We start from the raw sequence: 16818 nt of genomic DNA, 5'->3' as shown, positions 1-16818 counted from the left end.
CAGTTGCATAAATCCCATTTAAGAGGAGTTCATTTCTTTTGCCTGAAAATAATGAACGTAGGAACAGCCCATTGCAGACGTTAGAAACACTCATGTGAAGTAACAGCAACATCAAAGGGGAGAGGGAAGTATATATGTAAATAGGAGAAGAAGTGTGGGAAGAAGAGGGAGGATCAAGAGTCTCTACATATACAGAAAACAGAGCACTTGCTGTCAGATCACATTCCTTCTAGTGGAGGGTGAAGACAGGGAGCCGAAAAATGACTAAACCACACCAGTTTGGGGCGTTTAATCTGGCAGACACAGGGAATTAAGACAGGGGGGTGTGGGGTGGGGAGAAGGGACCGTGGAGTCTGGTGTGAGGCTGGTTAAGACGGACAGGAGATGAGGGGACATATCGGGGGGAGCAGGATCACAGCAGAAACATTATGATCGACTCGGACATAGAACAGGTGTATAAACGCCGTGCTAGGAAAGACAGAGAAAAAGGGAGGGATTGTTTGTGACAATCTCCCTGGGGGGGTAGTGGTTCAATTTACCTTTATATCCTATCTTGACTGCTCCTATTACACGACCGAGGAAAGGGAAACATTTGGAGAAGAAAATTACTTATCTCTGAGGTGGCAGAGAGCTAAGACTGACAAACACATTTACTTATTGTAACTTACAGGGAGCACAAAAAGTGTAAATGGTTGCTGGCATAAAGCTGATGTACCTGCCAACTTTGTTTCAATATTTGGAAAAGAAGCTTTTGCAGGTAGTTTTTCCCGAAGATTATTGTTGCCTTTGCCACGTTTCAGCTTCTGCTCTAATTTCAATCTCTCAACTGTGTATGTAAAGCACAGTCGTTATGGTGATTGAGCTGAATAGCTAATACTAAGCATGAGTGACAGGATATGACTGAGCTGCGAGCTCACCCATTTATTTTTTTTCTTTAAAAAAAACAAAAAAAAACCAAGAGTTTACATTTTGTTTTTTGTTTTTTTATAAGCAAAACATAGGTGTTCAGCTGGACCAGAAAAAAACATCTTGCATGAAGAATATAATTCTCAAGCAAAGTGAAAGTTTTTTTTACCTGATACTCTGGAATCCAGGGCTATACATGTAAGCCAAGAGGGAGTTGGAGAGAGACAGATAGGTAGGCAGACAGGCATACAGACATAAAATAGAGAAGAGAACGGATATAAGCAGAAGTTAGGTAAAGAAATGCAAACAGAGAAAACAAGTAGAAAATTGATTTGAGAGACAGAGAGAGACAAAAAAGACAGAAGCTGCAGATTTGGAAGATTAGATTCTTAGTTTAGCTTCAGTATAAGGGGGAAAAATTTCACTGTTTGACAAACTTAGAGTGTGGATGTTAATTAAAGCAGAAAGTGATTAATCAGAATAATAAATGCTTCCACGGTCAAAATCATCACTTTTTTCTGTAGAAGCGCCTTGGATGGTGATTATATTTCTCTCCATAGGAACAACATAAAAGAATTCAGCATCTTAAGCTCAGTAAAATATTCGTTTTTAACACTCTCCATCTGCTTAGCTTTTGCCAAAGCAAGACAGGCTAACACAAAGGGAACACACTGTTTCTCTAAATATCTGAGTGTTATAACACACTTTGTTTTCAGACTATATGAGCCAGTTTGATCTGGGCCTGCTTCAAAACATTTTCCTGTCTGCTTGTCAAGAGGTATGTAGTTTCGCCCGCACTCTAATATGAACGCATCATGAAGCAGAATACTAAACTTTTTCTTCTTTTTTTTTTTCTTTTCAATTTTGCCGTCATCTCCACTTCAGTGATTTCAACAACTGCACGGCAATGAAACAGCAGTACACTAAAACGAATCACAAACACCTTAGTGGTAAACTTCAGTGCTGAGAAAGCAGTGACAGTGGGTTAAGTCTTGCATATAAAACAGGATCTAGATATGTGTGACAGAAGAATGGCCAAGGAAGTCCTCTATTCATGCTCTGGCCATGTAATGTGATTAAAAGGCGCTTTGTGCAAATGGCAGTTATTCAGGGTTTGAAAGACAAAATAAGCTCCCGGTTCTCCAAGAAAAGGTAATGCATTGCCCATTCATCCCCTCTGCATCCAAAGCAAGGAGTTACTTTCCTGACGGGAGCCTTAAACAGGGGGAGAGAGAGAGAAAATGGACGGCTCACAGTCGGCCCCGAGGAGGGAAAAGATTAATACGATCAGGAATGTGACCCCTCCAACAACTCCCTCACTGCAATCCCCTCTCCCCCTCAGAGATGGAGCCGCGTTGTGGATCCATCTCTGTAAATACGTAATTAGGGTTCAACAGTTTGGAGAGTGCCAGATCTTTGTTTCTCAGGGAATTTGTCGTCACTGAGAGGTTGGAGATGACACTTGGGGGAATGCTGTTTGACGCGGCGTGTCAGGGTTTAACTACAGGACCTTTGACAGGGGGTAAGGTGTCAACGAAGTTTGAGTTAAAGGTCAATAGGAAGTGACATCTCAGAACTCATTATCCTCATTAATGCCAGGTGAAGCACTGCCATTCCAGAAAAATGATATTCTAAAGAGGCCTTCCCGTGGCTTTTCCGCTCCCTAAATACCTGCCCTTGACTTGCTAATACAAGAGCATCACTTCAGCAGTCTGAAAGGTGGAATATCTAAATGGGTGATAGAAAAATTACAAAGTTGCTGTGAGGTGTTGCAAAAAAGAAAAGAGATTTCAAAAAAGAATGAAAAGTGAAGTACGGCTGGCCAAAAGAATAGATCACATTTTCTCATTTCTTTTGATTCTTTCTTTCTTTTGAAAGATGCTTGACAGTTAGCAAATTATAACAACAACATTTAAGAAAATTAAATTTCATTCAGATTGTCTCCATTGACAGAACGGAATGTTGGTTTTAACCCATTTAATTCAAACATTTACACATGCAACATTTTTGATGTTGATGAAGTGCATCTGCTAAAGATGGAGTTCAATTTAATTATGGTTTTATATTGTTTCTATTGCTTAGTATAGTTTAATCTATAAAAAATGCAACATACAGTGGGAGTAGAAAGTAACATAAAATGGAAATACTCTTAATTAATTAATATCTCAAAATTGTACTTAAGTGCAGTACTTAAGTAAATGTTCTCAGTCACTTTCCATCACTGACTGCGCCTAATCAATAACAGGAAAAACAATGAAGCCAATGATGGAGATTCTGGCCAGTGTTTGATACAGTTACAGTTATCTCTGGAAAATAAACTGCAAGAAACACAGCAGTTTATTCATTTACCCACTGAAAACATCTACAGAAACTACTAGTCACTAGTTTGTCATGCAAAGCCGCATGCTTAGAGTCTGTAGGCAGCAACAGAACTGTGTCATGATCTGTGTCCTTCCAACAGATGCTTGAAACTGCATGGGATATACTGACATTCACACTCCAAAGTTGCCCTTTTAAGCCTGTCCATAAATGAATTTCCTGTAGTTCATGCCCTTCTGTCACGTGTGTGTAGGTGGACGGTGCTGTATGTGTCACCGTGGCTCACCGATGGTGCAGTGTTCACCCGTCCAGCCCTGGTGGCAGTCACACTTGCCCTCTCGGCAGACTCCGTGGTCGATGCAGCGTGGGTGACAGTCCCTCTGCTCACATTCTGATCCTGTCCAGCCTTCTTCGCAGTGACACACGCCGCTGATGCACGAGCCGTGGGGACCGCAGTCCACCACACACACCTCTGTTGCAAAAAGGAAAAAAAAGAGACATGTAACTTCTTTTCTGTGAAAAACTCACTTTTTTATTCTTCCGCTTTTTATATTCTGCACCTGCAACTGAAGAAAAACACTCTGTTGTTTGCTGAGGAGTGTTAGTTCCCTCAGTTAGAGAGGGCCAAAGTTAAATTGTGAAGGACCCATTTTTTAAAAACTGCTTGATAGAAAATCCTGGCATTATAAGGCAACTACTAATGTATGATAGTATTTCGTCAAGAGGCTCAAAATTACTGCCATCTATTAAAGAAGATCTTAAGAAGCATCATTTTACGTGGAAAATGTCAGGCCTTTACTGCCTTCTCTTGCTTTATGGATCTCAATGGACTTGCCGTGTACACAGTTCTTTTTTAAATGAGTGCGGAGCAGGATACGCAACTGACATACAAAAATGTCAGAGCATTGAAACTCCACTTTTCTTCAGCTGCCACTTTGCGAAAATACACAATGAATAGTTTAGGAAAAATAAAAATAAAAATAAAAAAACGAGGATAACGCTTCCTCTAAAAGGTATCACATTAATCTTGATATATAGTGTTATTACTTTTATGGGTTCAGGCGATAATAAAGTGCCTTAAATTCTTGGTGCTTGACATTTAATCTGTAAATTCTGTTTTCTATAATACAGACAGCAACAACGCAGTGCCCTCAGAGTGCATTAAACCAACCAGTGTGAAGGAGACTGTGTTGGAATGAGCGTTGAAGGGATTAAAGTTTAAACAGAGCATCAAAAAGAAACAAATTTTGCACTGATATGTGCTCTTATGAAGGCAAATGGATGATATCTGATTCAGTTTACATCTATTTTATGTAAAAAAAAAAAAAAAAAAAAAAAAAATTCCTCAGCAGCAAATTCTGAAGGACTTTAATGTGCTTATCAACAAACAGGTCCAATCAGTGTAACAACCACTTTTTACCATCTGAAACGACTTCAAAGCTTATCACACAAAATGTAAGTATGCTCTGAATAATTAGCCTGGGATAATAGAGGCAGCCTTTTTTTTTCTGTGCACACGCACAGACAGGCAACACAGGCTATTATTGTCATTTTTGATTCTGCAGCCACTTTAACTAATCTTTATCAGAGTAATGTCAGAGGCCAATTTATTTCCTCACGAGTGCAGAAGGCTTAAAAATGAAACAAAACCTGTCATCACTCAAAAAGTCGAAATTCAGAGCAGAGGAACAATAAATCACTGCAATCACTGTTCATCTAAAAACCTCTAAAACAACTCATTTCCAGGTTTTACATATTCCGAAAGCTCATTTGCATGGAGTCTTGGCAAACTGAGGCGAGGATGGTGGATATGAGCAGGTTCTTATGTCTGGACTCTGGGAGATGTTAGATTAACAAGGTTTTTTCAAGTACAGAGCCTCGGAAACTGCAGAGCAGCTGTGAATCTGCGTTATCTTCAGAAAAAGTAAAATTCAAATGATTGAATCCATGGGTGGTAAGTAAATCAGTGTGTACCAGGGTAAAACTGATGCTCGACAAGCTGTGGCTGCTCTTGTGTCTGAATAAGAAATGTTCATTTACTGGAACCAAGAGCTTCTATCAAAGCTTCTGAACAGAAGAACCATAAAGCTTTCTGCTGTGACAATAGCCGTCAGTGTGCTGGAGGAAAGTAACTCAAGTATGTCCTCAAATTTTAAGTGACTAGATGCTCCAGGGAATATATATAGCCCCGTAACCGAAAAGTTTGTGACTTTTTAACAAACTTGGTACAGCCTGCAGGAAAATCAAATTAGCCAAGAACCATGATTCTTCCACCTAAAATAACAAGTCATGGATAAAATATCTACTTATCTTTATTTTTGTATTATTGTTAATCCACTCCACTACTACTGCTTTACCCACACTCACCCCCTTTACTGAGGCTCTTTTAACTGTCTGTTTCCAGCTCTCTGAATAGAGTTTTTCTTCGATTGAGAGACCTTGGATGGTTCTGATTAAGTCGAGCCGACACTGTAGAATATTAAGCATGCCTCTGGAGGGGAGTCATTCGATTCCAAAGGGATACCTCCTTCCCATAGAATCTATGCAATCAATTTTTCATTAGTGCAAAAGTGTTTATCTGCCTTTAACATGCCCCTGACTCGAGCTGGATAGGGGTTGTGGGCGGTCGATCCATGCTATGCGCTTGTTAATTAAAGTTTATTTAATTGAAGAAGAACCGCAGCATTAATTAAGAAAGAATCCTCCACCCACCCAGGTGGGTAAACACCCCAACTTTTGGACTGCATCAAGGCCAGCCTTGTACGATCTGCTATTGACAGGCCTGAGATATCCTGCTGAGTGAGTGTCTGGATTTTCGAAAGCTTTGACTGAATAGCAAATTACCTCTCTTTAAAAAAAAAAAAGAAAGAAAAAAAAAAGAGATAATAATGTGAGACACAAAAGAAAAAAAAAAGTCTGTTCACCAAAACAATCATTCTCTTTTCTTGGGCACCGACCAAACACACTGCATGGTGCTTCAAAAGGTCTGCGCACACATCTATCATCTCAAAAATACCATCCAGTCTACTTATTTTCAACTGAATTTCAGCCAAGAGAAATATATTCGACAGCCTTTTCACTGACAAAAACAACCACAACTTCTGCTTTTAATTGTTTCGTGTCTCTCTCACAGAGAATGAGTCTATTCTGTGGGGGGAAACAGCCCATATATCACCTTAATCTAAGGCACTGATAACAGATTGGGAGGGGTCGGCCTTTGAACTAACATGTCATTAACCTGTGTCGAAAGGCAACAGCTCTGAATACAAAGCTGGTAGCAAATGAAGAGGCTCTGCGCAAAGCAGATAGAGATACACGATTGTCTCTAAAAAAAACTAAAGATACGTGAAGATGCTATAAAATTTGGGGATTTTTGATAAAGGCTCTGAACAAATGTCTGCTTTGAAACAACACTGATTTAAAAAAAAAAAAAAAAAGAGCATATGCTGGGTCACACAAGAGTAACATGTGGAGTCAAAGCTTTGTTGTTAACATATCCTCTATTTCAAACCAACACGTGCCACAAGTGTTGATTACAAAACTTTAAGGGTGTGATCACACCGACAGTTTTATTTTTTTTAGTCCAAAACAGAATGAAGTGCATGTATTTTTGTTCACCCAGGTTCAAAATGCAAAACTACAAGACAAGCAAAATGTGTCTCACAATTGTCACAGGGATTTGCACATTGCTTGATAACGGATGTCGAGTCTTGTCACTCAATTTAAGCAAAACCAGTTTTCTAATTGAGCTTTGAACACGCTGAAGTAAAAAAGAACACAGAATGTATGAACAGCAGCCCAGACTGATGATTGCCACCAGTCTTTTCTTTTGTGTTACAACACCTTCCAAGCATGAGTGGCTCCTGGCTATCAGGTGTCAACATCTGTCTCCTCATCCCTGTGAAAGCTTTTTTTTTTTCTTTCCTGTAGTCAGTTCAGATTACTTCCCTTCTCTTCCTTGGAAAAGAAATGAGACCTCTAGAGGCATCCTGGTGTGTTTGTGTTATATCAACAGACATTTAATGTTGTTTTCATGCAGATACATGAATCAAATTGTTTTAAAGTTCTAAACGCACTCGATGTGAACACATCGTCATCATAAAAATACTGTCTTATTATTGTAGCTTTCTTGCGTTAGTGAAAATATATCATTGTCTGCTATAACTGCGCCCCATCAGACCAAAGCAAAACTTTACTGAATGTGATATAGGAGACTCATAAAACACAGTGCTGACAGTACTGGAACATACAGTGCATAGATCAAAGGATGAAAAACTTGGGTTCCCATTCATCACCTCTGGGGCATACCCACACTATGAATCAGCCGGACATCACATTATTAATAATTTTGTTTCCTTCATGTGTATCTATGGAAAAAATGCTGAAAAACACTGATTTGGCTGTGTATATTATTCAGACAGTTTAATTCCAAATTGTGATCTAGGCAAACAAATTGTTCTCTAATGTTCAGTAAAAGATATTTCAAAATCAGAGATGAAGAATTACCCAAAATGTTCTTTTTTTTTTTTGCAAATCATTAAAGATTATATTATACATCACATATGTTTCCCTTGTATTTTGGGTTGTATTTGTATTAGAAAGTTAAAATAGTTTTTCCTTAAATGTCTTATGAAGACACCAACATGTAGACACGCTGTGCTGTATGAGACCGATAGGCTATTCTATGTCAACCTACAGCGTTAATAAAGCCGCATACATCTGTCGCTGAGGACATCTGGCGTCTGCAGTGTCTGTGCACAGCAAGGGGGAAGTTTGTTTGGAATAAATACAGAGAAAGTGTTGCCAATTACTTGTTAGAGAAACTCAAACTTCATCCACAAAAACAGTAAAACAGACATTATAGAAGCGACTATACTGTTTGAAAGGATCTGTTGAAGCAGAGCAAATAATACTGCACTAATAGCATCAATATAAATGAACGAATGAATGAAAGACATCAACGTTTACAGCTCTTAGTAACTTAATTTGGCCTTTAATTCTTTTAAAGCCAATGTGTAATGTTTACATTTTCCAGCTTCACATTTAAAAAAAACAAAAAAACAATTAGCTGATTAATCGATTAATCAGTTGAAAGAAAACCAATTAAGTGTTTGAATAATTTTTTGAATTAAGAAGCCAAAGATGATCTATTTCCAGCTTCTCGTGAGTAATTGTTGCATTTCTTTGTCATATGTGACTGTTAATTTAATACGCTATATAAACAAGACATTTGAAGATGTCCCCTGAGCTTTAGGACAGTGTGATGGATATTTTCATTTCATTGACCAAATGATTAATCAAAAAAAACAAAGATTAGTTGCATCCCTAACTCACAGCACCAGTCTACACAGTAGCAGTAGTAGCTTTAAGTGATGAAAAGAAAAGTGACACGTGTTCTGACCTATGGAGCAGTCGGCCCCTGTCCAGTTGGCCTCACAGATGCAGGTTCCCGAGTCGGTGTTGAAGGTGCCGTGACTGGAGCACTGCTCTGGACAAGTGCTCTTCAGGATTTCGCAGCTGATCCCGCCCCAGCCCGGGTTACAGTGGCACTCACCATGATGACAGGCTCCGTGACCGGAGCACACCGGGTCCACACAATCCACTGAGGACACACAATGAGGACGACACAGTTTACCCACTTCTAGACAGGATATCAAACCTACTTATTTACCCCGGCCACTCTTACTCTGTTACCAGCCAAAAATCAGTTTTAGAGTGGAAGTGCTTCAGTGCCGGATGATGGCTGGTGACCCACAGCTGAAATTTTTGCAGTGTTTAGTGATGGCTGGTAGTAATTTCCTACCCTATGTTCAACTACCTCCTCTACCGTACATTATAGGGTACTTCCAATATACTGAAAGCATAATTATGCTCCATTATAGGCACTAGGAAAAGGAGTGCAATTAGTGTCTAGACAGATATAATTAATTACTATTAACAATTTGCAGATCAACCTGCTGATCTAGGTTAATAATTGGCAATTATGACCAACATAATCAACCCATTACTAACAAGGGATAATTTGCAACAACATCATTGTGCTTCCTCTGGAGCCGATAGCTGTGCGCATTTCCATATCTGCCTGGACACCGATATTGATTATTTACCTGAACCAATTAATCACATCGGAGCCCTTACATGCAAGCTTTGAACCACAAATTCAACATCCTCGTGTCCATCTTTCTTTCCCAAATGGCTCTGTGTCAAAGAAAACTCCCATATATTCATTTAGTGAACTCAATATCTTTTTACATGAGAGATCAATGACCTGCACATGTAAATCTGAGCTGATAATTGCCTTTTGTCTGCATGGGGATCAATAAAGTTAAATGCACTGAAGTGAAGGGGGGAAGTGGAAGGGGTTGACAAAGAAAGAAGCAGCAGCAGCAGCAGCAGCAGCAGCTCTCTCTCAATAAACCAAGGAACAGATGCCATTGACGGATCGATTTTAACAGGTGTCTTCAACTGTGGAGTATTCCAATAGGTGACTGTATCAACGGGCGCTGCACAATCTGTTCCAGTTTGTACCCTAATGTGGTCTAAACACTAAGAGGGAGTTAATTTACACATGGTATCAATAACAACATCCAAGGCATTATCTGCTTGGTGGAGTTGAAAACGCCGATTGTTTCGCCAATGGACTGTGTCGATTCCCCCTGAGCTCCACGCAGGAGTATGTTGCATCTAACTGCTTCAAATCCCACGGATTGAAGCTTCTTCTTTTCTCTTTACCTTGCTCACAGTTGGTCCCTTTGTGGCCAGAGTTGCACACACAGTTGCCCGCCACGCAGTGTCCGTGTCCCCCGCACTGAGGGTCGATACACTGGGAGGCAGGAACGTCACACTCGGTGCCCTTCCAGCCACTGTAGCACTGGCAGCGCCCCCTGGTGTACTGGCCGTTACCGCTGCACAGGACTGGACAGGCGGCTGAGGAAAGACAACAAGCTTAATGAAGTCCTCTTCAACCTACCTAATTAAATGCCTTTTTAATAAAGAACTTCATGTTGGAAATAATGCAGCTATGGTCCATTTTTAAAGGAATAATTCAACACTTGTTAGATATGCTTATTTGCTTTCTTGCCAAGAGTTAGATATGAAGATTGATTTGATACCACTCTCTCACCTGCCATCTATGGATTCTTTTTAATAGGTCTTTTCACTCAAATGATCTCTTATAGTATCTAACTATGCAGACAGCTGGGGTTCAGTTTGCCCAGACTTTTACAATCTCCCAACTCCAATATAATGGAGATGAGGACTTTCTGAAAATTTTTATTCCTCAATGCATTTAAAAGCAATGACCCTTTTACCTTGAACAAAGTTTCAACAGTTGTCATAGAGACTTTTTTTTTTAATTAAAAACAAAAAAACAGCTAGGTAAAGTGTGTGAAATAGCGTTTGACCGATACATGGTTTTTAAAGGATGATACAGATATTGACAGAGAGCTACAAAAATCTAATAATAATAAAACCTGCCAATATTCGGACTGCCCTGAGACCTATCAGTATATCTATCAGTACCAATTCATTCGTAATTAGGTATTACTGGCTGATATATACAGTTCAGACAATTTACTGGCCTAGCTCTACCAGACAGTGTTTGGAGGAAGTGTTATAACTTTATTCTTTATCTTCTTCAATGCTTCGAGGACGATTAACAAAATTCCACTCAACCTCATTGTGTTGGGGAGCAGCAAAAATCTAAAAACATGGGCATATAAAACCAACATGATCGTCACACCACTAAAGATTAAGGGAGGAAAAAAAGTTTAAGTAAAAAGTATTTTGAAAATTTGAGTCATCTGGTATTTTAAATCATATACTGAATGAACAGAATAAAAGTAATGTATGAGCTTAATAATTACCTCTGGAACAGTACGGCCCTATGAATCCTGGGAAGCAGTGACACGATCCCGCCACACACTCTCCGTTCCCGTAACAGTTGTGTGTGCACTCCATGACAGAGTCTGTGGGTACAGTAGTGTGCAAGTCCAACTATTAATAACCCATCAGATTGTCATATTACAGCAAATCTGAATTTCCTCCTTGATAGAACATTTGACGACTGTACAGTTTGAGAAATACTGCCAGACAACCAAGATACAACTTCTCTCTTTTTTTTTTCCCTCTCTGCATGAATCTAGACTTTCTAAGGATCCCTTATCTGCAGCACTCGTATCAGGCATGGCATACATTTACAGCTATTTGTCCATGTCCCACTAAGGTCTAAGCCTCCATAACATGTATGCTGCTGCCTGACTCTTCCCATCTAAGCCATGTTAAGTAAAAGCCACACAGGCATTTTAAATTAGACCAAATAATTCAATTTCCTTGACACATTTCCTTTCCTCTCGTCTCCTCTCCCGTCCCACCCACCCCCCACCCTCAAACCCCTTGAATGACTGATCATGCCCACACAAGCCATGCAATCTCCTGAGTGTTTACAGCTCAAATCCTCTCTGAGTTGAAGTTAATCTGACATATCCTACAGACAGATCTTGTGTTCATTCAACAGACCATTGCTCATAAAGGGCGCCCCCAAAAGACTGGGGCCCTCATTTTGATCGGCGTTAAGAGGGCAAACTTTTTTGTTATTACTTGGGCTTGTATTGGATGTTCTCTGAGCCAATGTCGGACCCAAGCAATTTTGACCTCACACATCGATACCTTCATATTTGTAGGGCCAGATCAATGGAACTCCCCAAAGGAAATAGAAAAAGAAAAACGTTAACTCAACCTTAGTGTTTCTCCTACCTCAAAACCCAGAAGGAAATTTCACAGACTTCAGAACACTGAAGAGGTTGTTAGGTGGGAAGGATCAATGCTGTGTATGGTCTTGTATTATAGTGTTGAGCTCAAAGTTTGAAAAGCTCAGCTTGTTTGTCTGGCAGCCAAAAAATTTCCACCAACCTTCCTGTTTGTTTGTTCAGGCGCAGCTGTTTAAGGAAATTAAAGTTGTCCAAACATGTCATTACACATCACCCCAATCACACTCATCAGCCATCGCAGCAGATGTGTGACCTCGTACCCTGTATAATGGTGTTGTAGGACACTGCCTCCACGCTCCGTCCGTCATTATAAAACGCCAGGTGCCACACCCCTGAGTCCAGGTACTGGATGAATCCGGCTTGGTGGACGGCAACCTGATGATCCAGGCGGGACCTTGTCTCAGGTTCGCTCGGAGTCCGATGCTCTTTAGCGATAAGCCGGCTGCCATCCAATAGCTCCACAAAGTCATACTGCAAAACAACACCAAGAGAAGATTCCAGCAGATGTAGATGACTGTTATTTTAACATCAGTGTAATTAAATCAGGCGAAAGAGTTCAAAAAGTTTATATTTTCCTCTATTGGATGCTTTGTATGCAGCTTCTCTTGTGATTTCCAAACAGTCTGAAAGGAACTCTTCAAAGTTGTAATTCAAGAAGCAGGTTTGTGTACACGGCAAATATTCGAGTATAATAAGTGTTGATTTTTCGGTGACAGTTATTTGGAGTTGATAGATGTTGTTTGGAGAGTTGTTTGTATACTGATAGAGCTGATACGGCTCTGGGGCAAATGCTCAAAAGTTTTCCAAAAATATATTGTTAACTCTGATAGGAGTGCACTTAAGGGCCTCTGGCAATGTGTTTATTATGATCTGATAAATTAACCCTGATAGTGTACTCTGCGGATGCAAATACTTAGAATTCAGTGTTGGTCTATCTGCACAGAATACAAATATAAAGATAGACAAAGTAAAAAAACTTCTTCAGTCACATCTATACACAATTTTATTTATTTTCCTACAAGTACTAATTTAATAAATCAATGGTACACTTGATGGACCAACTGTTAAAACTGTTACTTATGTTTGGTGTGTTTTAATTGTTTAATTATTTGTTTTTAATTAATATGTTTTCCATGAAAAACACATACTGAGTGGATCCTGGTAAAATCAAGTAAACCGAAATGAAAATACAAAGTCTATAATTAATTCAAAGCAAATATGCACTTGTTGGTAAGGTCCACATACACAGTGCATAAACTTTACATACAAAAATAAATCTAACAAACTATATACTGCATGTCAGGCTGGTGTGCTTTTTAAAATATGCTGGGAATGCAGCATAACAGTCCTTCTAAATATATTTTTCAAAACAAACATTGATTAAAGGGGTAAACAAGGAGTAACGACTCATTCCTGCCAAGAGAAACAAGTAAAGCGGTGCATCTGCTCTCTCTGCACCTGCTCAACACCTGAACCTCATTTTGACTGAGGCTGTAGGGTACAGAGCAGTGCAGAAGACAGTGTAACACGTACCAACAACCCCCCAAACAGGCTATATGCTGCAGAGGAGCACAGCAGATGCTGACAGATCCCCTGGCTAAAGCAGTTGTTAGCTCCACAGTTGTACTGAGCCTATAGTGAAGACTGAAACGAGTCTGTGAGCTGCTTAGGAGTGTGGTGTATAAAGATTGGCACCGTAGCCGGCTTTTCAAAAGAGTCTGGATTTAAATCCAGCAATGAGGCTGTTTGCAGAGCGCTTTGATGAACTGTTTAGGCATTGATTTTTGATTGACACACAGTTGAGATGAGACTTCATTTAAATTTTGGACTATTGAGTTTTTAAATAAGTAGCATTTCATGTCAATTTAGGAAATACCTTTTTCTTTTTCTTTCTTTCTTTTTTTTTTTTTAAAAGCAGCAGTTAAAAGTGACTGTAATGTTCCTCTACAATAGAAAGTTTCCTGTTTCAGGAGGATATATATACACCGCAGTTGACAGGGTGTTCTCATGGCAAGAACAGCTCTAAACATGTTTCCAGTAATAAAAAGTGCAGGGGGAGAAATGGGGAAAAGGCAAAATGTATATTTTTGTTCTCCCTCAAAATAAAATATGGGAAAAAATACATTTTTTTAATATATAGTTTCCCCCCAAATCAAATAGAAAATAACTAGCCAAGTAAATAAATCATAAAACTACCAAGAGAAATTTCACGTTATTTTTAAAAGCCGTCTTATTCAACATATTTTTTATACTGAAACTGAATAAAACAACTCTGTTTGAATTTTTACCTAAATCCAAAATTTTATCCCAAATATGCAGCTGATCGTTTTGGTTTTATGGCTCACTCATTAAGTATCACAACTCTCATCTACATAATTTCTAGCAGTAGCAGCTGTTTTCAGCATAAAAAAACCCAAAACAAAACTCTTATAAACCCGCTGCATACTACCTGTCCACCCAGCACCAGACAGCAGACAGACAAAGTTAACAACTAGCTGGTACCTTCTAGCCAGTAAAGAGAAGTTGTTGTACACCAAACCAGTGCTACAGAAACATTGGACTTGCATATATCAACTCAAAATGGATGCTGGTAACTGGTTTAACAGTTATAAGCTGGGTCATATGTCAGTTCTTTTGTTCCCTAGTGGCCCTATATCAATTAATGTAGCTCTAAATCAGCATGTGTACAACATCCAGCCTCAGAGAAACCCAGTGGATTACGAAATTGTTGAAAGAACTAGACAAAAATACATTAAAATAGGATTTTGTTCTTTGGAATGTGACAAATGTGGACCCAAGCAATCTTTCAGTTGACTTGCAAACAACAGGAAAGAGAGCATTAAGCGAGGGGAAGGTAAAGTCAACACTGTGATTTAAACCCCTTTGAGTCGAGCAGGGGGCAGGGGAGGGATATTAACCTGGCGGAAGTTGACTTCTTTGTGTTGCCGGCTTGAGGGGGAAGTAATAAAACATTTCGTCCCACAAGCCCTGAACCTCTTGGCCAAGAGCATACATCTCGATTAGCTGGTGTGAAAGCCCCCACCCCCCAGCTCATCTCAATCCAACAATACCGTTGAATAACAGGCAGGAGACCAAGCATAGAGAAACCATCGGATGCCCCATGGACGGAGGAGGAACACTCAGAGCCTGTAAATTCTTCAGTTAGATTGGATGAACTTAGTCTGATACTTGACAACAACTGAGAACAAATTCCCAAGGAAAAAAAAACTACAAAAGTTTGCTTTCTAACTTGTTTGGTTTGTATCAGCAGAGACAGACATTCAATAGCAGATGGAGGAAGTCTATATTTGAGAAAGGTGGAAAGGCTGTTGTCTTGTCTTCCAAGCTGTGAATAAGACGAACAGTCAATATCTCTCATTGGGGTCTTTCATGCTCAGTTAAGTAAATGCATTGATTTGTGCCCCCAGTACCTGAACAGAATGTAATTTAGAGGTGGCCACAATGGAAAGAGTGTCCAGCATTGACAAGCTTGAGTGTCTGTGCAACAATTGCTGAAGACATAAAAGTAGTGTCTTGTTAATTAGTACCCTTTGGTCTTTGATTTTGTTGGTCTTCCTTTTTTCACCTTGAAAGTGCAATCCAACTCACTTGTTGTCACTTGCATCGGACTTTCTTCCATCAAAGAGTGGCCCTAACCGTCTACACTTGAGTGCAGCCCATCTTTACAAAGAGAGAATGTCAAGAAGGTGAAGCTAAGAGCTTTTGCAGTCAAGTGTGGTGGAAAATAGCCATTGTCTGAGTGCTTCCATCACCATCACCAGACATCGGACATTCGGATCCCCAGAAATGTCATTCAAGTGACACATCAGACATTTTGGAAACACTTCAATTTGCAAATGGCAGACATTTAGTGGGATGGAAAAGACGTACGTGCCCACACACAGGCAAATTGAAGCTGAGGGGAGAAAACTGAAACTAAACTAGTGCCCAGTTCCAATGCATACATGTCAGGAATCATCAGGACTATTTCTGTTTTTTACTTTATTGTACAGCTTTGATTCTGCTTAGAAACAAACCTCTTTAGGACACAGTGAAAATGGCCTCTTCTCATGCTTAAAGCTGCTACAATCAATTTCTTATGTCAACAGTTGGTCACATGGCTATGTTTAATGTGAAGCTAGTGATGAAAGTAGTGATGCAGTGATGAACCCACAGAGAATTATCATTAACTCTTCAGTTCCCCTCGAATCTATGGAGCGCTTCACCCTCTCTTAGGTTTTGGTTTCATAGCCTGCAGCTTTACTCTTTTGGTTTGGTCTCATTGCTCTCACCAGGTTCATTTCCACTTTTGCAATTTTTTTTTTTGTTTTGTTTTGCATATTTTCTACATCAGTGTGTTTTCCTGTTGTTATTGACAACATGGTCGGATTTAGAAGCTAAAGAGACAGATATTTCACTCAGGAGTTGGTGGAAACCAAAATGGAGATAAAAAGAAAAGTCAATATTGTACTTAAAAATAACACCACCACCAGCACATCTTGATAAATATGTCAATGTTGTGTTTACTGCTTTTTATCACCCCAGGTAACCAAAGAAATACATAAACAATGCATGTTTATTGACACCATATTTATCTCCGTAATACAATGTAATTCCTGTTTAAAGAGTTTGTTGGGCAAGACATAATGCAGGTAGAAATCATTGCACACCCATGTGGAATAGTATCTTAAGACAAAAGCTGTTAAATTTCACAGGAGAGGGTGGGTGGAATTAACATAAAAATTATGAATGCTTTTATTGGTTAGATTTTATGTTAGATTTTATACTCTCTAGTGCTGGATGAGGTCACCATAAAAGCAAGACC

General features: G+C 39.4%; 1 protein-coding gene across 5 annotated transcripts in view; it reads right to left on the bottom strand.

The window, feature by feature from the left end:
• Positions 1-16818, bottom strand: part of si:dkey-237h12.3 (teneurin-3) — a 179167-nt gene that overhangs the window by 40873 nt on the left and 121476 nt on the right. For 4 of the 5 annotated variants that reach the window (XM_056382542.1, XM_056382544.1, XM_056382543.1 and 1 more), the window contains 7 exons: positions 12254-12464; positions 11091-11192; positions 9958-10152; positions 8627-8827; positions 3512-3697; positions 1076-1096; positions 540-563 (listed from right to left, as the gene is read on the bottom strand). In XM_056382542.1, coding sequence (XP_056238517.1) covers positions 540-563; positions 1076-1096; positions 3512-3697; positions 8627-8827; positions 9958-10152; positions 11091-11192; positions 12254-12464 — 940 coding nt within the window. The remainder of the gene's footprint in view (positions 1-539; positions 564-1075; positions 1097-3511; positions 3698-8626; positions 8828-9957; positions 10153-11090; positions 11193-12253; positions 12465-16818) is intronic. The other variant, XM_056382545.1, reaches the window with a different exon arrangement.

Source organism: Seriola aureovittata, chromosome 8, assembly GCF_021018895.1.
Source record: "Seriola aureovittata isolate HTS-2021-v1 ecotype China chromosome 8, ASM2101889v1, whole genome shotgun sequence".
Classification (NCBI taxonomy): Eukaryota; Metazoa; Chordata; class Actinopteri; order Carangiformes; family Carangidae; genus Seriola; species Seriola aureovittata.
The sequence above is the reverse complement of the archived record's forward strand: the minus strand, read 5'-3'. Positions and strand labels throughout refer to the sequence as shown.